Genomic DNA, 25,782 nt, shown 5'->3' with positions numbered 1-25,782 from the left:
AAGAGAAATTGCCTTGCCAGGTCACTCTTAGCCTGTTCTTCTCATGTGTCACTGAGAATACCTTTTCTAACAACACAAGTGGGGTAGGAGCAAGGGCCACCCCCAAGGACCCAGAGTCACTGCAGGAAGAAGCCACACACCTCGTATGGTGGCTTCTGCAGCCAGTCCCCATCCAGCTCACTGTTCCAGTCGCTTGGCTTGCTGGGACCGGCATCCAGAAAGTGCTTTTCCCAGTCCTTCAAAGACAGAAAGGAAAGCATGATGTTCAAGGAAATTTTGGTCAAATATTTGTATTGCATCTATTAAGCTTGTGTGCATGTGTGGAGGTCAGAAGATAACTTGCTGGAGCCAGCTATTTCCCTCCACCATGTGGGTTCCAGAAACCAAACTCAGGTCCTCACTGCTTGGCCACAAGCACCTTCTCCTGCTGAACCATCTCACTGCCCCTTGGAAATTCTTTAGTGTAGGTCATGGGAGAAACCTAGGGAACACACATGCTCAGTGGGGCTGGGACAGAAGATGGCAGGCACTAACAACTAGACAGCAAATACTTAGAAATAGATTAGCAGAGCAGGTCCCTATCTCCTGCCACAATGCCCTTTTCCTAGTCACTGGAGTTGTCTCCGAGTGTGCTGGACACTTTTATGTCAACTAGACAAACTAGAGTCATCTGAAAGGAGGGAGCCTCAGTTAAGAAAATAATCTCAGTAAGATCAGGTGGTAGGCAAGCCTGTAAGGCATTTTCTTAATTAGTAATTGATGGGAGAGGGCCCAGCCCATGGTAGGTGGTGCCGTCCTTGGGCTGGTAGTTCTGGGTTCCATAAGAAAGTAAGGTGAACAAGCCATGGGGAGCAAGTCAGTAAGCAGCATCCCTCCATGGCCTCTGCGTCTGCCTCCAGGTTCCTGCCCCGTTTGAGTCCCTTCAGTGATAAACAGTGATATGGAAGTGTAAGCCAAATAAACCCTTTCCTCCCCAAGTTGTTTTGCTCACAGAGTTTCATCCCACCAATAGAAACCTTGACGCCAGGCTGTGGATTACCATTCCACCAAGTGGCAAGTGCGTACGGCCTGGCTTTTGTTTGTCTTTGGGTTTTTCGTTATGGCCATGGTAGGTTTTGCTGCCTTGACTAATCTTTGGGTAGGGGCACAGAATGAAGATGAGTCGTATCTGAAGACAAGGAACTAAACTATGGAGCGTTCGAAGGTTGCATGCCAGAACCAAATTATCTTGATTTTAGTCACTGCAATCTATCACTGCATCTGACCTAACATCTTTGTAACTATCAAAACCCTGCAGTGGGGGATGGGGGGGGCGGTGGCTGAGAGGGGGTGACTAGGAGTGGGGGGCAGCAATCAGGAAGTAAAATGAATAAATAAAATTAAATTAAAATTAAAAACCAAAAGCCCTGCAATGGCCAGTTTTGGCGTACACCTTTAATCCCAGCACCTCCGAGGCAGAGGCAAGCAGATCTCTGTGAGTTCAAGACCAGCCCGGTATACAGAGTGAGTCCCAGGTCTTTCAGGGCTAAGAAAGACCCTGGGTCAAAACCAAAGAAACATCCTATTAAATTTGTTTTTACAGCCGGGCATAGTGGCCGCACAGGTCTTTAATCCCAGTACTCAGAAGCAGAGGCAGAATCTCTGAGTGAGGTCAGTCTGGTCTACAGAGAGAGTTCCAGGATAGACGGGGACACACAGAGAAACCCTGTTTCAAACAAGAAAAACAACAGTGGGGTTGGGGATTTAGCTCAGCGGTAGAGCGCTTGCCTAGCATCCACGAGGCCCTGGGTTTGGTCCCCAGCTCCGAAAAAAAGAAAAAAGAAAAAAAGAAAGAAAAACAAGTTGTTTTTGGAATACTTTGAAATGTGTGTCCAGGTCTTGGATGTGAGACGGTTGGTGCAAGCAGGCCTTGGGGAAGGGCTCTCTCAGCACACACCTCAGGCTGTGCTCACCTACCTGGGCTTTGTTACCTTCCACCTCATCCCAGTCCCTAGACTCCAGTGATGTTTTTTCCATTTTCTTCAGCGATGTCAGGTTCCAGTCATACTCAATGCTGCCAGACTCGATGGACTGGCCATCGACTTTTACCTCATAAGAAAGATCTGGCCTTAAGATCAGGGTGTAGAGATGCGTGAAGCCATCCACCTGCAAAAAGGCCACAGTGAGGTACTCTTTCATTGCGTGTCTGGTGTGTACCTTAAAACAGGAACTAGGGACTGGGGATTTAGCTCAGTGGTAGAGCGCTTACCTAGGAAGTGCAAGGCCCTGGGTTCAGTCCCCAGCTCCGGAAAAAAGAACCAAAAAAAAAAAAAAAAAAAAACCAGGAACTAAGATGGGAGACGGCTCACCGGGTGAAGGAACTTTCCACCAGGCCTGGTGACTTAAGTTCAATCTGCCAGAGAAAAATGACTCCCAAGTTGTCCTCTGACACACAGACACACAGACACACAGACACACACACATACACACAGACACAGACACAGACACAGACACAGACACAGACACACACACACGGTGGGGGCAGGAGTATAAAACAAACCTAAGTATGTTGGGGGTGGCACAGGCCTCTCTGCTTCTAGCATTTGGGAGGCTCAAGCAAGGAGATCATGAACCTATAGCCAGCCTTGGTTTACTCCAAGACCCTGTCTAAACATCCAAAACAACAGGCCTGTGTATGACTCACATCTTGTAAGGCCAGCTCTTGGGAAACAGGGAGGCAGAGGAACCAGAAGTTCAAACTTATTTTCCACTATATAATAAGCCAGCAAGTTTTCTTTGGTTGTTTTCTATGCATGGGGCGGGGGGCACAGGCTGATGTTTGGTTTCTCCATTGTTCACTTATTCTCATATTCAGGGTCTCTTGGCAAACCTAGCGTTCAACAAGATGACCATATTGACTGACTGTCTCCTTACAGCACAGATCCCAGCCCTGCGCTTACAGGCTGGGGCTCAAAGTCAGGTCCCCAGGCTTGTTCACCTAGGGGCTACCGCTCGAGCCCTGCTTTTGTCTTTTTTTTTTTTTTTTTTTTTTTTTTTTTGTGAGATAGAGGCTCACTCCATACACCTCCAACTCATGACTATTCTCCTGCTTCATTTAGCCTTCTTTTTTTTTTTTTTTTTCCGGAGCTGGGGACCGAACCCAGGGCCTTGCGCTTGCTAGGCAAGCGCTCTACCACTGAGCTAAATCCCCAACCCTTCATTTAGCCTTCTTAATAGTGGAATTTCAGGGGTTGGGGATATAGCTCAGCGGTAGAGCGCTTGCCTAGTGAGCGCAAGGCCCTGGGTTCGGTCCCCAGCTCCGAAAAAAAGAAAAGAAAATAGTGGAATTTCAGGTATGAGTCACTGAACTAGGGTGACATCCCCTGAATTCTTTAAGTCAGTTTGTTTTCTGTTCTTGGATTGTTTTCTGTTCTTAGATTGGTTGGCTTTTGTTTTCTGTTCTTTGATTGGTTGGTTTTTGTTTTCTGTTGTTTTGGTTTTGTTTTTGTTTGGTTTTTGTTTTGTTTTTCAAGATAGGGTTTCTCTGTGTAGCCCTGGCTGTCCTGGAACTCACTCCGTAAACCAGTGTGGCCTCGAACTCAGAGATCCTCCTGCCTCTGCATCCTGACTGCTGGGATTTAAAAAGGTATGCGTCACCACCACGCCACTAGATTTCTTTTTATTATATTTTATTTGGTAGGTGAAGGCCAGAGGACAACTTTTGGATTTTCTCTTCCACCATGTAGGTCCCAAGAATTGAACTCAGGTCTTCAGACTTGGCAGCAAGCTCTCTTACCCATTGAGCCATCTCACAGCCCCACCTCCAGGTTTTCACAATTGAGAGACTCTTCACTGTGAACCTGGAGTACTGGAAAGGAGGTGCAAGCCAGTGGCCCTGTGAGGATCATTCTGGAACTTTCTAGCATTGGGATCTGGGCAGGAAGCCTAGTATTCAGATTCGAAGGATCTTTATAATAAAAAAAATTTATATCTGGTATTAGTGTATTTGGTATCTGTGTGTTCACACATATGTGTGTGTGTTATCCTAAGAGTAGGGAGGTCAAAACAGACCACAAGTTTTGGAAGTCAATTCTCTCTTTCTATCCCATGGGTTCCAGGGTTCAAGCTCTGGTTGTCAGGTTTGGTGGCTCTGCCAACTAAGTCATCTTATCAACCTCTCATTCTTAGATTCTGTTTTTTATTAATGTGCATGTGTGTGTGTGCATACATGCTTCCTGTGTGTGTGTGTGTGTGTGTATGTGTGTGTGTGTGTGTGTGTGTGTGTGAGAGAGAGAGAGAGAGAGAGAGAGAGAGAGAGAGAGAGAGAGAGAATGTTCATGTGCATGCACTCATGCATACAGATGCCTGTGGCGGCTAGAAGAAGTCATTGGATCCCACATGGTAAAGAAAGCACTTGTGAGCTGACATATGTATGGTGGGATTTGAACTCGGGTCCTCTATACTCTTAACCTTTGAGCCATCTCTCTTGCCATAGCGTTCAGCTTCTGTTAGGGCATTTATTGATTGATTGATTGATCGATTGTATATAAGTATGCTGTAGCTGTCTTCAGACATACCAGAGGAGGACATCAGATCCTATCACAGATGGTTGTGAGCCACCATGTGGTTGCTGGGAATTGAATTAGGACCTCAGGAAGAGCAGCCAGTGCTCTTAACTGCTGAGCCATCTCTCCACCCCATAAGCCACCTCTCCAGCACCCATTAGGGCTTTTCACTCTTACTAGCTTCCTCGCTGATCTGAGGAAGCAGGCAGAGGGGCATCCTCTGGCAGCGGGTTATAGGGAAAGCCCATAATACTCAGGCTGCTGAAAACTATTCTGTGACAATGGTCCCTTCTTGACTCACCACAACACATGTGACCTCAGGCACTATGTTACACATGACTTCATGTACCACACCACAAGAGAGTTCATGCTCTCATATTATTGGGAAATTTGTCTTTGAATTGACAGAACACAAAAGTGCTTTTTGAAGCACGTAGAAAGCAGCCTTACACAGCTGACTTTAGTCTCCTCACTGTGGTGTCATACACCTTTAATCCCAACTCTTGGGAGGCAGAGGAAGGCGCTTCAAGTACCATGAATTCAAGGACAGGTGGTCTTTACTATGAGTTCCAAGCTAGCCAGGGCTGCATAAGGAAACGCTGCCAATAAATAAATAACTTAACTCATATCTGGCACCTTCAGAAGCCAGAAGAGGATTTCTGACCCCTGGAACTGGAGCTACAGTTGGTTGTAAGCCTCCATGAAGAAGCTGTGATCAAACACAGGTTCTCTGCACAAGCAGCCGGTACTCTGAACCATTGAGCCATCTCTCCATACCCGGCACATTTCTTTTCTTCCGTTTGTGTTGCTGTAGTTGGTTAATCTGCTCTAAACTCCCCGGCCCAATGTTCTAGACACACACACACACACACACACACTCACAACACACACATACACAACACACAACATACACATACACAACACACACACACAAACCACACACTCACACATAACACACATTCACAACACACACACAATACACACATACACAACACACACCCACAACATACACATACACAACACACACCCACAACATACACATACACTCACACATAGCACACATTCACAACACACACATTCACAACACACATATACAAACCACACACACAGCCTTATATTTAATATGCCTTGATCAGCTCAATGGCTGGACCACTCCCAAGCTTCTACATAGCTAACTCCTCTCCTCTGATACTCGTAAATTATTACTTACTAAAATCTATATTCCATCTTTGTTAGCCCAGACCCAGTCAGAGAGCCCCTGGGACTGCCCTTCCCTGGGTCTTACATGATTGATATGCCTTTTCTTCCTGCGGCTCTCAAGCCTGGTTCTTATGCTTCCCCAACATGCTTCCCTCGGTTCCCTTGCCTGGGAAATCTAAAGTCTACCCGTCTGCCCAGTCATTGGCCACGAGCAACTTTATTTACCAATTAGAATCAACTGGGGGCCGGGACCCACAGCATCGTGCATGCGTGATTCTTGTGTAATTTTTCTGGGAACCCGATTAACATAATACAATCATTAAATCAAATCCACATTTCCCTCTTTTCGTCCATTAAAAAGGCCTTCAGATATACATCGAATATGGTTATAACAGTTATGTATACTATAAGATATAATATACACTGATCGTGTCCAGTCCATCAATTTTGTCAATTTAGGTTCATTACTCTAACATCTACCTTAACTTAAAGAGTTTACAATTCTAGACCTGAATTATATTTTGATTTTAACTTGCATTACCATCTGAAAACCATTCTTTCAAATCTACATCATCTTCTTCAATGTTAAGCAACTTAAGTTTGATTATGAGAGTATGACTAGTCTTCAACCCCGTCAGAGATCCAAGAACAAATTAAATATTACCTGAATATATGGGGAGCACAAAAACATAGCTTCCAAATCTTAACCAATTTGTGGAGCCAGCTGACTACCCGTACGGTCCCCCATTCCTCAAAATGTCGCAGCATCTGTTTGGCCTTCTGGCCCAGAACCATCTGACAGACCTTAAGTGAGGCAGGAACTGTGAAGGACTAGTTTACCCTGTCTTGGCTGTCGACTATCCCACATTGTGCATCCTTTCCTGGACAGTAGTTTTTGTGTATAGATGAATTAGGGCAATTCTCGCCCAGTGGCTACCTTGCCACAACTGGAGCAACTCCATATGGAGGTTTTGATGCTCAATATCTTCTTTGAACCGTGAAGGGGATACTGTCAAGAGTAGACATGTCTCAGTCAAAAGATCTATTAAAAAATGAGATGACGGGCTGGAGAGATGGCTCAGTGGTTAAGAGGACTGACTGCTCTTCCAGAGGTCCTGAGTTCAATTCCCAGCAACCACATGGTGGCTCACAACCATCTGTAATGGGACCTGATGCCCTCTTCTGGTGTATCTGAAGACAGCTACAGTGTACTTACATATAATAAATAAATTTTTTTTCCTTTTCTTTTTTTCAGAGCTGGGGACCAAACCCAGGGCCTTGCGCTTGCTAGGCAAGAGCTCTACCACTGAGCTAAATCCTCAACCCCAATAAATAAATCTTTTAAAAAAAAGAATAAATTTAGTAATCCATCCCATATATCTAATTTCTTATAATAATACTCTGTCCTCCGTTTCCCCTTCGACCCTGCACATGTGTGTACTCATGTGTTATGTGCCTGCAATGCAGAGCTTGGCTGAGGTCACATGTCTTCCTTGATGACCCTTTACCTCCATATTGAAGCAGTGTCTCTGTACTCAGTCACTGATCTGGCTGCTCTAGGCAGCCTCTTTCAACCTGAAAATCCTAGTGTCTGTCTTTTTTTTTTTTTTTTTTTTTTTTTTGGTTCTTTTTTTTCGGAGCTGGGGACCGAACCCAGGGCCTTGCGCTTCCTAGGCAAGCGCTCTACCACTGAGCTAAATCCCCAACCCCCCTAGTGTCTGTCTTAAAGGCCACTAGGATCAGCTGGTGGCATATGCCTTTAATGCCAGCACTCAGAAGGCAGAGACATGTGGATCTCTGCGTTCCAGGACAGCCTGGTCTACACGGAGGAATCCAGTCTCAAAAGGCCAAAATAATAAATAGTTAATTTGAAAAACAAAACAAAACCACATTCTGGGGCTGAGTATGTGCAGGGGCATTCTGTCCATCGCTGTACAGTCATTGACATGTGTGTTGGGGAGCTCGTGATAAGTGTGGCCAAATGTGAGTCTGGCATCTGTCTGTCCCACCCCTCTTCTCCCTACCCACGCCCCCTCTCTCCCTTTCTCTCTCCCTCTCACACTCACTGTTTTCTGAGATAGCATGTCTCTATATATCCCTGATTGACATGGAACTCACTATGTAGACCAGGCTGCTCTCAAACTCAGAGAGATCCTCCTGCCTCTGTGTTCCTAGTGCTGGAATTAAGTCTGTGCCACTATACCTGACTATTTGTTCTAAATCTGAGTGAGAAATGGAAAGGCCGTGGGTTAAGGTTAAAGAGTCTGGCAGGTACAGTGATTGGACTAAGAATGGCCCCTACAGGTGCATATATTTGAATATTTAGTCACCAGGAATTCTTGGAAAGGTTTAGAAGGATTAAAATGTGTGGGGTTGCTGGACAAGGTATGTCACTGTGGGTGGACTTTGAGATTTCAAAAGTCCAAGGCAAGCTCAGAGCCTGCGCCACACCCCGCCCCCATCTACAGATCAGGAGGTTACCTCTCACCCACTTTTCCAGCACACTGTCTGCACTAATACTGTCATGTCCCACCATGCTCCCACCATGCTCCCACCATGCTCCCACCATGCTCTCACCATGCTCCCTCCATGCTCTCACCATGCTCCCTCCATGCTCTCACCATGCTCTCTCCATGCTCTCTCCATGTTCCCTCCATGCTCTCACCATGCTCTCTCCATGCACTCTCCATGTTCCCTTCATACTCTCTCCATGCTCCCTCCATGCTCCCTCCATGCACTCACCATGCTCCCTCCATGCTCCCACCATGCTCCCTCCATGCTCTCACCATGCTCTCACCATGCTCCCTCCATGCTCTCACCATGCTCTCTCCATGCTCCCTCCATGCTCCTTCCATGCTCTCTCCATGCTCTCACCATGCTCCCTCCATGCTCCCTCCATGCTCTCACCATGCTCCCTCCATACTCTCACCATGCTCCCTCCATGTTCTCACCATGCTCTCACCATGCTCCCTCCATGCTCTCACCATGCTCTCTCCATGCTCTCTCCATGTTCCCTCCATGCTCTCACCATGCTCTCTCCATGCTCTCTCCATGTTCCCTGAATGCTCTCACCATGTTCCCTTCATGCTCTCTCCATGCTCTCTCCATGCTCCCTCCATGCTCCCTCCATGCTCTCACCATGCTCCCTCCATGCTCTCACCATGCTCTCACCATACTCCCTCCATGCTCTCACCATGCTCCCTCCATGCTCTCACCATGCTCTCTCCATGTTCTCACCATGCTCTCTCCATGCTCTCTCCATGCTCCCTCCATGCTCCTTCCATGCTCCCTCCATGCTCTCACCATGCTCCCTCCATGCTCCCTCCATGCTCTCACCATGCTCCCTCCATGCTCCCTCCATGCTCTCACCATGCTCCTTCCATGCTCCCTCCATGCTCCCTCCATGCTATCACCATGCTCTCACCATGCTCCCTCCATGCTCTCACCATGCTCCCTCCATGCTCTCACCATGCTCTCACCATGCTCCCTCCATGCTCCCTCCATGCTCTCTCCATGCTCTCTCCATGTTCCCTTCATGCTCTCTCCATGCTCCCTCCATGCTCCCTCCATGCTCCTTCCATGCTCCCTCCATGCTCTCACCATGCTACCTCCATGCTCCCTCCATGCTCTCACCATGCTCCCTCCATGTTCCCTCCATGCTCTCACCATGTTCTCTCCATGCTCTCTCCATGTTCCCTTCATGCTCTCTCCATGCTCCCTCCATGCTCCTTCCATGCTCCCTCCATGCTCTCACCATGTTCCCTCCATGCTCTCACCATGCTCCCTCCATGCTCTCACCATGCTCCCTCCATGCTCTCACCATGCTCTCTCCATGCTCTCTCCATGTTCCCTCCATGCTCTCACCATGCTCTCTCCATGTTCCCTCCATGCTCTCACCATGCTCTCCCCATGTTCCCTTCATGCTCTCTCCATGCTCCCTCCATGCTCCCTCCATGCTCCCTCCATGCTCCCTCCATGCTCTCACCATGCTCCCTCCATGCTCTCACCATGTTCCCTCCATGCTCTCACCATGCTCCCTCCATGCTCTCACCATGTTCCCTCCATGCTCTCACCATGCTCCCTCCATGCTCTCACCATGCTCCCTCCATGCTCTCACCATGCTCTCTCCATGTTCCCTTCATGCTCTCTCCATGCTCCCTCCATGCTCCTTCCATGCTCCCTCCATGCTCTCACGATACTCCCTCCATGCTCCCTCCATGTTCCCTCCATGCTCTCACCATGTTCCCTCCATGCTCTCACCATGCTCCCTCCATGCTCTCACCATGCTCCCTCCATGCTTTCACCATGCTCTCTCCATGCTCTCTCCATGTTCCCTCCATCCTCTCTCCATGCTCTCTCCATGTTCCCTTCATGCTCTCTCCATGCTCCCTCCATGCTCCCTCCATGCTCCTTCCATGCTCCCTCCATGCTCTCACCATGCTCCCTCCATGCTCCCTCCATGCTCTCACCATGCTACCTCCATGCTCTCTCCATGTTCCCTCCATGCTCTCACCATGTTCCCTCCATGCTCTCACCATGCTCCCTCCATGCTCTCACCATGCTCCCTCCATGCTTTCACCATGCTCTCTCCATGCTCTCTCCATGTTCCCTCCATCCTCTCTCCATGCTCTCTCCATGTTCCCTTCATGCTCTCTCCATGCTCCTTCCATGCTCCCTCCATGCTCCTTCCATGCTCCCTCCATGCTCTCACCATGCTACCTCCATGCTCCCTCCATGCTCTCACCATGCTCCCTCCATGTTCCCTCCATGCTCTCACCATGTTCTCTCCATGCTCTCTCCATGTTCCCTTCATGCTCTCTCCATGCTCCCTCCATGCTCCTTCCATGCTCCCTCCATGCTCTCACCATGCTCCCTCCATGCTCTCACCATGTTCCCTCCATGCTCTCACCATGCTCCCTCCATGCTCTCACCATGCTCCCTCCATGCTCTCACCATGCTCTCCCCATGTTCCCTTCATGCTCTCTCCATGCTCCCTCCATGCTCCCTCCATGCTCCCTCCATGCTCCCTCCATGCTCCCTCCATGCTCTCACCATGCTCCCTCCATGCTCTCACCATGCTCCCTTTATGCTCTCACCATGCTCTATCCATGTTCCCTCCATGCTCTCAACATGCTCTCAACATGCTCTCTCCATGCTCTCTCCATGCTCCCTCCATGCTCCCTCCATGCTCCTTCCATGCTCCCTCCATGCTCTCACGATGCTCCCTCCATGCTCCCTCCATGCTCTCACCATGCTCCCTCCATGCTCTCACCATGCTCCCTCTATGCTCTCACCATGCTCCCTCCATGCTTTCACCATGCTCTCTCCATGCTCTCTCCATGTTCCCTCCATCCTCTCTCCATGCTCTCTCCATGTTCCCTTCATGCTCTCTCCATGCTCCCTGCATGCTTCCTCCATGCTCCTTCCATGCTCCCTCCATGCTCTCACCATGCTCCCTCCATGCTCTCACCATGCTCTCACCATGCTCCCTCCATGCTCTCACCATGCTCTCTCCATGTTCCCTCCATGCTCCCTCCATGCTCTCACCATGCTCCCTCCATGCTCTCACCATGCTCTCACCATGCTCCCACCATGCTCTCACCATGCTCTCTCCATGTTCTCTCCATGTTCCCTTCATGCTCTCTCCATGTTCCCTCCATGCTCCCTCCATACTCTCACCATACTCCCTCCATGCTCCCTCCATGCTCTCACCATGCTCCCTCCATGCTCTCACCATGCTCCCTCCATGCTCTCACCATGCTCCCTCCATGCTCTCACCATGCTCTCTCCATGTTCCCTCCATGCTCTCACCATGCTCTCTCCATGTTCCCTCCATGCTCTCACCATGCTCTCTCCATGTTCCCTCCATGCTCTTACCATGCTCCCTCCATGCTCCCTCTATGCTCCCTCCATGCTCCCTCTATGCTCCTTCCATGCTCTCACCATGCTCCCTCCATGCTCCCTCCATGTTCCCTCTACGCTCCTTCCATGCTCTCACCATGCTCTCTCCATGTTCCCTTCATGCTCTCTCCATGCTCCCTCCATGCTCCTTCCATGCTCCCTCCATGCTCTCTCCATGTTCCCTCCATGCTCTCTCCATGCTCCCTCCATGCTCTCTCCATGCTCCTTCCATGCTCCCTCCATGCTCCCTCCATGCTCCCTCCATGCTCTCTCCATGCTCCCTCCATGCTCCTTCCATGATCCCTCCATGCTCTCACCATGCTCCCTCCATGCTCTCACCATGCTCCCTCCATGCTCTCTCCATGCTCTCACCATGCTCCCTCCATGCTCCCTCCATGCTCTCACCATGCTCCCTCCATGCTCCCTCTATGCTCTCACCATGCTCTCTCCATGCTCTCATCATGCTCTCACCATGCTCTCTCCATGTTCCCTCCATGCTCCCTCCATGCTCCCTCCATGCTCTCTCCATGCTCCCTCCATGTTCTCACCATGCTCCCTCCATGCTCTCACCATGCTCCCTCCATGCTCTCACCATGCTCCCTCCGTGCTCTCACCATGCTCTCTCCATGCTCTCTCCATGTTCCCTCCATGCTCTCTCCATGCTCCCTCCACGCTCCCTGCATGGCCCCCACCCCGCATTCTCCCCACTGCATTCCCCCTCTGCTCCCTCCACAATCCCACCATGCTGATAAGGAGCTAAAGCTCTGGAATTATAAGCTATCCCGAGTCAAATGCTTTCATTTGTGAGAGTTGCCTTGGGCCTTGTGTCTCTTCACTGCAATAGGACAAAGACTAAGATAACAGAGGAGATCTTAAGACTGTCTGACTTGCAAGCTATGGCCTTTCTGCTTAGGAGAGTGCCACCATGCCCAGCTTTCTTCACATTCATCATGCAGAAGGCACGAGGCACATGTGGGAGGCTGATCATCTAGGGAGATGAATTGTTTATTTCCCTATATGAAGTGGGAGCTGGAGAGGTGGCTCAGGCTAAGAGTACATTCTGCTCTCACAGAGACTAGAGCGTGGTGGCCAGCACCCATGTTGGGCAGCTCCAGGGGACGCAATGTCCTCTTATGGTCTCTGTGGACACTGTACACATATGCATATGCACACGCACAATTAAAATAATAAAATAAAACTTGAATAAAATGGGGGGTTGGGGATTTAGCTCAGTGGTAGAGCGCTTGCCTAGCAAGCACAAGGCCCTGGGTTCGGTCCCCAGCTCCAAAAAAAAAAAAAAAAAAGAATAAAAGGGGAAGGAAGGGAGGGTAAAGGGGAGAGAGATGGAGGAAGGGGTGAGGGGCAGGCAGAGAGCACCGCTCCCTGTGGCATCAGTGCTCACCTTGCATCTGATCGACTTCTTATTTTCATGATATTGATTCTTGAAATATAAGATAACATGAACTTTCTTGATATCAAATCCACAGATATCAGGTCCTACAAAAAGAAGAGGAGGAGGAGGAAGGAGGAAGAAAATGTACTGTCAGTTTTCTCCCATACTCGAGCAGGCATCCTCCCCTCCGAGGGGACAGTAGCTTCATCTGTCTGACGGTGCTGAGTTCAAATGACACTGAAGCAAAGCTCTGGTGACCAGCTCCCTCCTGCCAAAGTCACCTTGGATTCAACTGAACCAGCACAAATGAGGAACAAGGCCAACGGGACGTTGTGTCAGACTCCCACAAGAGCCCTGGGAGGCTGAGCTGGAAGACTGCCAATTCCAGGCCAGCCTGGGCACCCTGTCACGCACCGGACTCCAAAAGCAACACAGTAAGCTGGAGAGGGTGCAGGAGATGTTGCTGGCCATCCAGGCTGAGGACCTGAGTTTAATCCCTGGGAACCAACCACAAGGCGGAAAGAAATGGCTGCATCTTGCCCTCTGACCCGCATGTCACCAAGCCTTCCATAAATGATAATTATTAGAACTGTTCTTTGTTGGGTTTTTGAGGCAAGTTTTCTGTGTATAGCCCTAGCTGTCCTCATTCCAGTCTTGAATTCAGAGATCTACCTGCCTCCGCCTCCTGAGTGCTGGGATTTAAGTCCTGTACCACCACTCACCACTGCCAACAATAATTAATTTAAAGTTTGTTTGTTCTCTCTCTGTCTCTGTCTGTCTGTCTGTCTGTCTGTCTGTCTGTCTCTCTCTCTCTCTCTCTGTGTGTATATGTGTGTGTGCGCACGCGCTTTTGGATCCGGAGTTGTAGGTGTTGGTGAACTTGGGTCCTCAATAAGAGCAGTAAGTGCTCCTAACCACTGAACTATCTTTCCAGTTCCCAAGTGTACATGGTTTTTTAAAATGGGAAACAAAGCTAGGTGGTGGCGTCACACATGTTTGGTCCCAGCACTAGGAGGCAGAGGAAGGAGGATCTCTGAGTTCGAGGCCAGCCCAGTCTATAGGGAGTTGTAGGACAGCCAGAGCTCCACAGAGAAACCTTGTCTCAAAAAAAAAAAAAAAAAACCAAAAAACCCAAATAAAGAAAAAAGAACTGAGGGGCTGGGGATTTAGCTCAGTGGTAGAGCGCTTACCTAGGAAGCGCAAGGCCCTGGGTTCGGTCCCCAGCTCCGAAAAAAAGAACCAAAAAAAAAAAAAAAAAAAAAAAGAAAAGAAAAAAGAACTGAGATAGGAAACAAATAAAAAGGAAGCACAAAAAGAACTAAGGCATTCTGTGCTTTGTTCTTTTGCTTTTTTTACAGTACTAGGAATGGAACCCAGGGGCCCTTACACTAGCCAATCACGCGCTCACCACCTGGGCCTCAACAGAGCCCAAAGGATTTATTATTGTGTGTGTGTGTGTATGTGTGTGTGTGTGTGTGTGTGTGTGTGTGTGTGTGTGTGTGTACTTGAGTGTGGTAAAGGAAGACGTCCCGCTGTCTCTATCAGTTGCCATTGTATACCCGTGAAGCAGGCAGGGCTCCCACTGAGCTGGAAGCTGCACCTTTCAAGCTAGACTGGCCCGAGCTACTCTCAGGATCGTCCAGTCTGTGCCTCCCAGGCTTGGGACTGCAGCTGTCTCTATCAGTTGCCATTGTATGCCCGTGAAGCAGGCAGGGCTCCCACTGAGCTGGAAGCTGCACCTTTCAAGCTAGACTGGCCCGAGCTACTCTCAGGATCGTCCAGTCTGTGCCTCCCAGGCTTGGGACTGCAGGCCCATACAGCTCGTCTGGCTTTTTATGTAGGTTCTGAGAATCGGAACTTAAATACGGCTATCCACCGAGCCATCTCCCCAGTCTTTATTTTCTACATTTTTGGGAATGTTGAGACAGGGTGTCATTGAAGCTCCGGCTGGCCTGAAATTCCTGCCTCCACCTCCCAAGAGCTGGGAAGACACGTGCTTTAGTCACAGGATGCTAGGGATGGACGCCAGAACTCCTGCATGCTAGACAAGCACCCTGCCAACTCAGCCCAGTCCCAGCTTGTACTTCAAATCTTCTTCTCATAAGAAAGTGTTTATGTAGGGGTTGGGGATTTAGCTCAGTGGTAGAGCGTTTGCCTAGCAAGCGCAAGGCCCTGGGTTCGGTCCCCAGCTCCGAAAAAAAGAAAAAGAAAAAGTGTTTATGTATTTATTTTAATTTCATGTGCATTGCTGTTCTATGTGCACTCTATGTTTGTATGTCAGAGCCCCTGGAACTGGAGTTACAGACAGTCTCAAGTTGTGGGTGCTGGGAATTGAACCTGGATCCTCTGGAAGAGCAGCCAGTGTCAACTAACCACTGAGCCATCTCTCTAGCCCCACACTTCAAATATGTTAAGCTTTGCAACACTTTTAGAAGTAACCAGAAAGTCCACCATCCCTTACCTGACAATCTGGATGTGCTTTAGATGCCAGAGTTTGTCACTTGGGATATATATGTTGCCTTCATCTGTGCAGTGTCCCCACTGAAATCTCAGACCATCTCACCGTTTGGCTCCCTGGAGGCAAGGTCTTGTTCTTTGGCAAGGATGGCACCACAGTCCCAATCCTCCTGCTGCCCCTCCTAAGTGCTGGGACGGCAGAGGTTTACTACCTGGCGGTAACATCTCACCCGCTTCAAAATTTGATGTTTTCTAGCCAGGCGTGGTGGTGCACACATTTAATTCCAGCTTTGGGATGCAGAGACAGGAGAACCTCTGTGAGTTAAAGGCTAGCCTGGCTTACATAGTAAACACCAGGATCGTCTGAACAACACAGAGACATCCTAACAAAAAGATTTTTTTAGTGTGTGTATGTGTGTGAATGCAGGTGTGTGCCTGGCTAAATGTGGTCTCAGCGCTCAACGAGTTTCAGGGCTGAGGTTGTAGATCAGGGTCAGTGTGTGCAGGGCCCTGGATTTCATATCCAACACACAGCTGCGTGAGACAGCCATGAAAGCAAAGGCTCTTGTCATCAGGCTTGAAGGGCTGAGCTCAGATGGAGGAAGCAAAGAGCTGACTTCCTCAAGTCACTGGAGCTGGAGAGATGGCCCAGTGGGCAAGAGCGTTTGCTGCTCTTGCAAAGGACCCAGGTTCTGTTCCCAGCACCTGCCCGATGGCTCATAGCCACCTGTGATTCCAGTTCCAGGGGAACCAACAACCATTTCTGGTCTCTACACTCATCTGCGATGGCATGTTGCACATAAACTCACCCAGGCAGATGCACACATACTCATGTAAACTAAATGAATATAAATATATATATGCATATATATGCATATATACATACACATACACGTATACATACATATATACACACATATATACATATACATATACAAATATATATATATATATTTATATATATTTTATCACACTCTAAGTCTAAGGCTTTTTGGGTTTTAGGTCTGAGAATGCTCAGCCTGCATTGGTTGGTTTAACAGGGCTATAAACCTTAGGTTCAGTGCTGTTATGTTAGTCTAGTCAGCAGAGCCTCTGTGTCATGTTGGAAACACTTGGCTTCCCCTGCTGAACTTACCAAACATGATGTAGTATTGGGACTTTCCATTCAGATTCTTCTGATCCAGGTCAGACGGGAAGACCTTGATGTAGCCACCGCCACAGTCGATCTTCTGCTCATGCTTCACCGTGTACTGGATTACCAGGGTCTTCCCTTTGTTGCTGAATGGCTTGAAGCTTGCAGAGATGGCGTAGAATCGGCTGTTCTGGGTGGTCTGCAGGCCTTCCAACAGAAAGCATGCATGAGTCAGAATGACAGTGCACTCAACATCCTGTAGGGACCTCCAGCTCACGTCCCCACTGACCCCCAGTAACAGACGTCCTGTTTGCACTGAGCTGCTGTACTGAGCTGTGCACAAGTCACTCAGTGGGTCACATGCGCACCACCAACAGGCTCTCTGCTTCCAGGAACCTCCGCTTCACACACACACACACACACACACACACACACACACACACACACACACACGATGCAAGCTTTGCTAGGGCCCAGTGGGGGGGGCGCTTACGGCCAAGCCTGACTACCTGATTGATTACTCTTGGGAACCCATGTAGTGGAAAGAGGGAGACAACTCCCAAAGATGTCTTCTAATTGCTACATGCATGTGATGACACATGTGCACACGCATGCACACACACACACATACATACACACACACAGAGAGCTAATTTACGAAAACACTCTCTTACTAGTTTCTTATTTTGTTTGAGACATGGTTTACTTGTGTAGCCCTGGCTGTCCTGGAACTCCCTCTCTAGACCAGGTTGTCCTCAAACTCAGAGATCTATCTGCCTCTGCCTCTGCCCACCAAGTGCTGAGATTAAAGGCATTTGCCAACACCTCCCAGCTTGTCATTTAGTTTGAATTGCTGTTGTTTTTTATACTGGGGACAGATGGGACACAGGCCCTGGCACATGCTCAGCACTGGCTCTCTCCGAGGCACACCCTCAGTCCTGCCACTGGCACACTTTAAGTTACAAAACTGCCTCCCTGGGGATGTGGCTCAGTTTTAAGGTCAGCTGGTATGCGTGAAGCCTGGGGTTCCATTCCCAGCACCCTATAAAACGGGGGCGATGGAACACATCCAAGCACTTGGAAGGAACAGGAGGGTCAGGAGTTTGAAGTCAGCCTCAGGTGCATGGCAATTTGAGGCTAGCCTGGGTTACATGAAGCCCTATCTCAAAATCAACACAATATGCCCATGAGATGTCTCAGCAGGTCAAGGTACTTGCTGCCAAGTCTGAGCTTGGTAAAAGGAGAAAACTGACCCTCGCATGTTGTCCTGTGATCCTCACATGTGTCTTGGCATGTACACATGCACTTAAAAGGCAGGGGTTGGAGGGATGGCTGAAGATATGAGAGTCCTCACCGGGGTGGCAGGAAGAGGACCTGTGTTTCAATCCCTAGGGCACACTTAAGAAAGACCTAAAAGCTGGGCAGTGGTGGCCACACAGAAATCCTGTCTCAAAAAACCAAACCAAACAAAACAAAACAGAACAAGCTAGATGTGGCTCTGCATGCCTATAATTCACCGTGTGTGTGTGTGTGTGTGTGTGTGTGTGTGTGTGTGTGTGTGCGCACATGTATGTATGTATGTGTATATATGTATTTGTGTGTGCATGTGTATATATATGTATCTATGTGTGCATGTGTGTATGTATGTGCAAGTGTGTGTATGTATGTGTGTGCATGTGTGAGTGTGTGCATGTATGTATTTGTATGTGTGCGTGCGTGCGTGCATGCGTTCCTGTGTGGTGGAGATTGGAGGAACCTGGGGCTCCATGCCCATCACTCAAACTCCAGGTTCAGTGAGATATCATGTCTTAGAGAGTAAGGAGGAGGGTGATAGAGCCCGACACCAGGTATCCACTCTGATCTCCTCAGTCACTCGTGGGTATGTACACCTGAATGCACCTGTGCATATACCACACACATCTAGATATAATGTGCAAAAGCTTGATTTTGCTTCCTTAACAGAGCAAAAATATACAATGAAGGCTGCATAGCTGCTGAAGAAAACACAGCACTGCTTTTTAAGACAGGGTCTCATGTAGCCCAGGCTACCCTAAAACTCCCCATTTCACCAAGTATTTCAGTCAGTTTCTGTTTCTGTGATAAACACTATGACCAAAAGCAACTTGAGGAGAAAAGGGGTTGTTTTATCGGTCATAGTCTATCATGAGAGGAGATCAGGGCAGGATCCTGGAGGCAGGAGCTGATTCAGAGGCCATGCTGTTTACTGCCATTGCTACTCACGGCTTGTCCAGCCTGCTTTCTTATAGAAACCAGGACCACCAGCCCAGAGTGACATTGTCCACAATAGGTTGAGCCCTCCCCCATCAATCACTAAGAAAATGCCTCTACAGGCCAGTCCTACTGGGGTCTCTACAGCCAGTCTCCTACTGGGCCATTTTTTTCAATTGTGCTTCCATTGTCTCAGATGACCAAAGCTTGTGTCAGGTTGACATACAGCCAGCCAGAACCGCAAGAATGACCTTGTACCCCTCATCCTCCCGCCAGTGCCTCCAGAGTGCTGCAATGACAGGCGTGAGCTGTGATGGCCAGTTCTTTGTTTTCCTTTGCTACTTGAAGATGGTTTAACTGTGCATATGTAGTGCCACATTCGAACACTCTGGAAGCTAGGGCAGATGCATGGTGAATTCCAGGCCAGTCATGGATACATATTGAGACCCTATCTCAAAAAATAAAATAAAATAAAACCAGGAGAGATGGTTCAGCAGTAAGAGCACTGACTGCTCTTGCAAGGACTTGGGTTTGATTCCCAGCATCCATATGGTGGCTCACAACAGGCTGTAACTCCAGTTCCAGGGGATCCAATACCCTTCTCTTACTTCTTTAGGCACCACCGCAGTTGAGCCCACAAGCCCGCAAGACATTCTACACATAAAATAAATAATTTAAAATATTAAAAACAGAACAAGACCAATGTGGCTGGTAAGAAGTGGCCTGTGTCTTGGGGCTGGGGATTTAGCTCAGTGGTAGAGCGCTTACCTAGGAAGCGCAAGGCCTGGGTTTGGTCCCCAGCTCCGAAAAAAAAAAGAACCAAAAAAAAAAAAAAAAAAAAAAAAAAAGAAGTGGCCTGTGTCTTAAAACCCAGACCTGCGGAGGTGAAGACCTCTGGTTTGACATCAGGCAGGTCTACACAGCAAGTCCAGGACAGTCAGGACTACATAGTGAGACCTGCCTCAAAATATACCAACCGATCAAACAGCCCCAAATTGTCCAAAAATACAAACGTGGCATATTTTTTTTCTTTTAGATTTATTTTATGTATATGAGTACACTGTAGCTATCTTCAGACACACCTGAAGAGGGCATCAGATACCTTCATAGATGGTTGTGAGCCACCATGTGGTTGTTGGGAATAGAACTCAGGACCTCTGGAAGAGCAGTCAGTGCTCTTAACCACTGAGCCATCTCTCCAGCCCTACTTTTTTTTTTTTTTTTTGTTTGTTTGTTTGTTTGTCTTCCCACCTAGCGCCAGTTGTCCTGAAACTCATATATATCTGCTTACCTCTGCCTCCCATGTGCCGGGATCAAAGGTCCCATTGTACCCGGCTCTTTCAACTTTTAAAATTACATTTAGGGGGGTTGGGGATTTAGCTCAGTGGTAGAGCGCTTGCCTAGCAATCGCAAGGTCCTGGGTTCGGTCCTCAGTTCCAAAAAAAAAAAAAAGGTAAAATTACATTTATTTGTTTATTTTATATATGTGTTAGGGTAAGGGAAGTATGTGTCCCTTACATATATGAGAGTCAGAGTACAACGTGGGAGAATCAGGTCTCTACTTCTAACAGGTAGATACCAGGGTTCAAACTGGGAGTGAGATTTGGAGGTGAGCTCCTTTACCCACTGATTCATTTCAGTAGCCCAAACTTGGGTGTTCATCCACACATCCAAGCCTCAGCTCAAGGCTGGCTCCCTACTTCCATCCTGCCTCCTCCTCCTCCTTCTCTTCATCTTCCTCCTCCTTTTCTTCTTCCTCCTCCTCCTCCATTTTCTCATGGGACTCAGATCCCCCATCCCACGCCTACCTCAAGCACCAGGCAGGCCCAAGGGCCCCTATTCTCTCCTGTCATCTCCAGCCCGTCTGAACTCCTTGAATCTTTCCACCGTGACAATGAAGTCATGGTCCCTGGAGACCATGCAGGGGAAAAATCCAATTTCCAGAACCCAGGTACCAGGCCTGCTGTTCTTCATGCTCAATGGGGTTTGGAGGAAATGGATGAAATACAAATTCTTCAAAAGGGAGACATAGAATTTGGTAGGCAGACAGCAGCCACATCCTCTGGCTCATTCGTGCCATATCAGGGCTCTTTTCACCCACTTCAGTTTTGTTTCTGAATTATTTTATATATTACTATCTTACTATCCGCCCCCCCTCCGCCCCCAGGAGGTCTCACTTTGTACCCCTGGTTGTCCTAGAATTCATTATGCAGACCAGGATGGCCTCAAATTCACATAGAGTCTCCTGATTCTGTTTTCTGAGTGCTAGGATTAAAGGACTTTGCCACCAGGCTGGCCTCTTAGAGCTGGATCTTAGAACCCTCACTCTTCACCTTCCTCCTCCTCTAGTCACACCCGGATTCTGCGGTGTTTCAGCTGCACATGCTAGGCAAGACAACTCCAACTTGACTCTAGATGGTGGATACTTTAGACCTAGGGTGTCACTGGGTCTCTGTCTCAATTCTTTGCTTTGTAACATCCAAGGGACTACTGTGCATAATATGTAAATGAACAGATGTGACTGCTTCATCTGTGTTAAGACACTTCAATAAAACTTTCCCAATGGGTTGGAGAGGTGGCTCAAAGGTAAAAAGCACCGTCTGCTCTTTCAAAGGTCCTGAGTTCAATTCCCAGCTACCACATGGTGGCTCACAACCATCTATAATGAGATTTAGTGCTTTCTTCTGGCCTGCAGGCATACATGCAGGCAGAATGTTATATACATAGTAAATAAATCTTAAAAAGAAAAACTTCTCAGCATAGTAACTCACACCTGTGAACCAACCAAGCACTGGGCTGACTGAGGCAGTAGGACCTGGAGTTTGAGGCCAGTCTGGGCTTCATAGAGGGAACCTGTCTCAGATAAACCAACTCTTTTTTTCCAGACAAGTTCTTGTGTATCCTGGGTTGACACTGAACTTGCAATGTAGCTAAAATCAACTTTGGCCTTTTTAATTCTTTTGCCATTTCTCTTGAATGTGCACTATGGCCCATTTAGGCTATACTGGAGATGGGATCCAGGACTTTATAGATGTTAGACAAACACATTTATTGGCCGGTTTTGTTAGTGTATGCCTTAAATCCCAGCACTCAAGAGACAGAAGGGGCAAGCATTTTTTTTAGTGAGTTTCTGGATAGTCAGGCATACACAGAGACCCTGGCTCAAGACAAATAAAACTAAACTAAAATAAATAAAATACAATTTACATTTATTTATTTTGTGGGGTTTGGGCATGTGCCAAGGTTAGAAGACAACTTGTGGGCATAGGTTCTCTCCTTTTACCCTGTAGGTTCTGGGGATCAAACGCAGATCATCAAGTTTGGCTACAGGCCAATCTTGCTGGCCCCACTTTTCATTTTGATTTCCCCTTTTTGTTTTGTGACAAGATCTGGCTGTATCTTAGGGTGACCCAGAGTTCACTCTATAGCCAGGCTGGTCTTGAACTTGTGATTTTTCCTGCCTCATGAAGTCCCTGGAATGCTAGGATCCCAGGTTGTGCTACAGCCTGGTTCCAATTTTCATGGAGTGATCTTGGGCGACTACTGAAAAATGCCAACACAGTCATTCCTGTTGACCCCAGTTGTCCTTCCAGCACTTTCTGAGTCTTTCTGAGCACCTCCACTGTCATTCCAGTCCTTACTCAGGGTTCATTCTAACCTCCTTCCCCCAGTATACATAGATAAAGAAAAAGTAACCAGCACTTGGGAGGCTGGGACTTAGAGCCATCTAAGGCTACATAAGACTGCTCAAAAACTAAAACCAAAATACCCTCCGCTCAATCTTAAACTAATGTAAAACCCAAACAGGGTATCGCAGAGCCTGCATTGTGCCTCAATGTCCTGGCTTGAACGAGGGGTGCGCTGTCAGGATGCCGTGCGGTTTCTAACTCTACTCTTATTTGCTCCCGATTCTACACTAACCTTTGTCTTTCTCTTTATGCCCATAGAACTTCCCCGATGAGACTCGGAAGTGCCCGAACTGGGAGTCATTGGTGGACTGCACCCAGCGGTTCCTCCAGCGCTCTGTGGAGAGACAGGAAGGTTAACGGTGCAAAATGCACGGATCCAGATCACAGATGGTGGACACAGGCCGCCAGCCACCACGGCAATCGCCTTCACCTCCGTCTAGAAACTCCTCCTGGAAGTATACAGTGGCCAGTGCCACGCGCAGCACGCAGATGGCCCAGAGCGACACGCGAGCCCGGACCATAGCTGCACGTGAGACTTCCACTCTCCGCTTTCAGGCGTCCGTACCGCCTGAGGGGCGCAACTCGGAAACTACAACTCCAGGCATGCCTTGGGATTATGACCTGAGGCTGCTGAATGGGCGCACTGGAATTACAGATCCCGTGACGCCCCGCGATTGTGACCTGAAGCACTTATTGGTGGGTGGAGCGCGGTGGGCGACGGGAAATGTAGTCTCAAGCGGCTCTGGCGTAGTCTCCTGGGGCAACCGCACACTGGGGCCTATACATTGAGGCCGAAACCTGGCGGGCAGAGGACAACGCCGCTACTCAGGTGACCTCACAGTGATCTACTGGATCGACCAGGGGCTGCGGGAAGACGGGCGGCATTCACACACCTGAGTTTCCTCGTTTGGAGGGCGTTGGAGCATGATCCTGTAGGGTTGCTAACAAAAGTGAGGAAACTGAGTGCCGGCAGTGTGTAGTACTTAGCGCCTTTACATTTTGTGTTTTATTAGTCATTCGAGACTGCATCTCAGTTAGCCCAGGCTGGCCTCTCTGTATAGTAGAGGCTGGCCATCAACTCCTGCTCTTCCTGCAGCACTACCCAAGTGCTGAGATTGCCGCCACTCACCCTCACGCTCATGGATATATAAAACTTTTAAAGAAGCATATATAATAGGTTTTACATTTATTTACGTGTGGTCAGAGGAATCGATTCTCTTCTTCCACCACCATGTGGGCTCTGGTAATAAATTCGGTCGCTGTGAGCAGTGGCTAAGCCAGTGCCCTTCCTCTCCGTTTTAAAAGTTGAGTAATATCCTACCCTCTGCATGGTTCACTCAGTAGTTCATAGGCATCAGGGTTGTTTCCGTTTTGTATGTTGTGAATGACCTATGAAAGTTTGCGTACATTTTCGTTTCTCTTGGGCTGCAACTGAGTGGAATTGCAGGCTTACATAGTAACTCCAGGGCAATTGCCCGGTATCTTTTTCTTTCTTTCCTTTTGATGTTGTTTATGGAGACTAACCTTGTTCAGACTTTAGCATGGGAGTTTTTGAATGCAGGAGAGGAACTTAAGGGACTTTTAGAAGAAACCGTGCTGAGCCTGCGAGATGGCACATTGGAAAAGGTGCGAGCTCCGTTCCAGGAACACACATGGTGAAGGGAGAGAGGCAAATCTGCTGTTTGCCCTCTGACTTCCTTCTGGGTGAACACACAGGCACACAGGCAATAAATGAAATTCTGTCAAGTGCTAAAAATAATTTTGTTTTTGATTCTGTTTTGTTTTTCTAAAAAAAATTTTTTTAAGGAGGAGCTAGAGAGATAGCTTAGCAAAGAGCACTGACTGCATTTTTTTTAAGGAGGAGCTAGAGAGATAGCTTAGCAAAGAGCACTGACTGCTCTCACAGAGGTCCTGAGTTCAATTCCCAGCAACCACATGGTGGCTCACAACCATCTGTAAGAGATCTGATGCCCTCTTCTGGTGTGTCTGAAGACAGCTAAGGTGTACTTATAGATAATAAATAAATCATTAAAAAAGGAGGGCTTCTGAAGACAGTGACAGTGTACACATATGCATAAAATAAAAATAAAATCTTTAAAAAATATATATTTAAATGTATTAATTTTTTTATGTTATGAGTATTCTGTTGCTCTTTTATACACACCAGAAAAGGGCATCAGATCCCATTACAGATGGTTGTGAGCCACCATGTGGTTGCTAGGAATTGAACTCAGGACTTTTGGAAGAGCAGTCAATGCTCTTAACCGTGAGCCATTTCTCTAGCCTCCCAGAATAAAATCTTAAAACAAAACAAAACAACAACAACAAAACACCCTGAGGCCAGCCTGGTCTAGAGAGTGAGATCTAGGACATCCAGCGATACCAGAGAAACCCTGTATCCACCAAAATTTAAAAAATAAGAAATAAAAAAAAAAAAAAGGAGGTAGAGATGGCTCCACGGTTAGAACAGTGCTTGCTCTTGCAGAGGTCCTGGGTTTCACTCCTAGCACCCACATGGTGGTCCACAACTTTTATTAACTCTAATTTCAAAGGATCCCACACCTCTTCTGACCTCTGAGGGAACGCTCCTTCATGCATGAGGTACACATACATTTCCACATAAATGTTTTTTTGTTTTTGTTTTGTTTTTTGGCTTTGTTGTTGTTTTGGTTTTTCTTTTTCCTTTTTTTTTTTTTAAGATTTATTTATTTTATGTATATGAGTACACTGTAGCTATCCTCAGACACCAGAAGAGGGCATCAGATCCCATTACAGATGCCTGTGAGCCACCATGTGGTTGCTGGGAATTGAACTCAGGACCTCTGGAGTCAGAGCTGGACTTCAGAGCAATCAGTGCTCTAAACCACTGAGCCATTTCTCCTGCCTGTTTTGGTTTTTCAAGACAGAGTTTCTCCATGTAGCCTTGGTTAGCCTAGAATTCACTCAGTAGACCAGGCTGGCCTCAAACTCAGACATCTGCCTGCCTCTGCCTCCCAAGTGTTGGGTTTTTTGTTTTGTTTTGTTTTGTTTGGCTTTTTCAAAACAGGGTCTCCTTACATAGCCCAAGTTGGCAAAGAAGAATGGACAAAATGGAAAAGGTATCAGGTTTTTGAAGAAGAAAGAGCTAACCATTGAAGCTAGGTCCCTGGGGCAACAGTGGGGAAAGGGAAATGGGGAGCCACTGCCCAGTTTGATCATGAACCCATAGAGATCTACCTGCCTCCTAAATGCTGAGAT

The 25,782-nt window shown here is 47.9% G+C and overlaps 2 protein-coding genes across 5 annotated transcripts in view; one reads left to right on the top strand and one right to left on the bottom strand.

Annotated features, from left to right (window-relative positions):
• Calr3 (calreticulin 3) overlaps positions 1 to 23,255 on the bottom strand; it is a 26,673-nt gene extending 3,418 nt beyond the window's left edge. The window contains exons 1-6 of one of the 2 annotated variants that reach the window (NM_001012212.1): positions 22,976 to 23,255; positions 22,778 to 22,879; positions 16,631 to 16,834; positions 13,048 to 13,142; positions 1,957 to 2,145; positions 141 to 236 (exon numbers count right to left, since the gene is read on the bottom strand). In NM_001012212.1, coding sequence (NP_001012212.1) covers positions 141 to 236; positions 1,957 to 2,145; positions 13,048 to 13,142; positions 16,631 to 16,834; positions 22,778 to 22,879; positions 22,976 to 23,066 — 777 coding nt within the window. In that variant the 5' untranslated portion in view covers positions 23,067 to 23,255. The remainder of the gene's footprint in view (positions 1 to 140; positions 237 to 1,956; positions 2,146 to 13,047; positions 13,143 to 16,630; positions 16,835 to 22,777; positions 22,880 to 22,975) is intronic. The other variant, XM_039094712.2, reaches the window with a different exon arrangement.
• C16h19orf44 (similar to human chromosome 19 open reading frame 44) overlaps positions 23,252 to 25,782 on the top strand; it is a 16,068-nt gene continuing 13,537 nt past the window's right edge. The window contains exon 1 of one of the 3 annotated variants that reach the window (XM_039094275.2): positions 23,252 to 23,374. The gene's annotated coding sequence lies outside the window, so the exon portion shown is untranslated. Of the gene's footprint in view, positions 23,496 to 25,782 lie in introns of all 3 variants that reach the window. The other 2 variants (NM_001013879.1, XM_006252799.4) reach the window with 2 other exon arrangements.

The sequence above is a fragment of the Rattus norvegicus genome, chromosome 16 (assembly GCF_036323735.1).
Source record: "Rattus norvegicus strain BN/NHsdMcwi chromosome 16, GRCr8, whole genome shotgun sequence".
In the NCBI taxonomy this organism is placed as follows: domain Eukaryota; kingdom Metazoa; phylum Chordata; class Mammalia; order Rodentia; family Muridae; genus Rattus; species Rattus norvegicus.
Note: the sequence above shows the minus strand (reverse complement) of the source record. Positions and strands in the feature narration are given on the sequence as shown.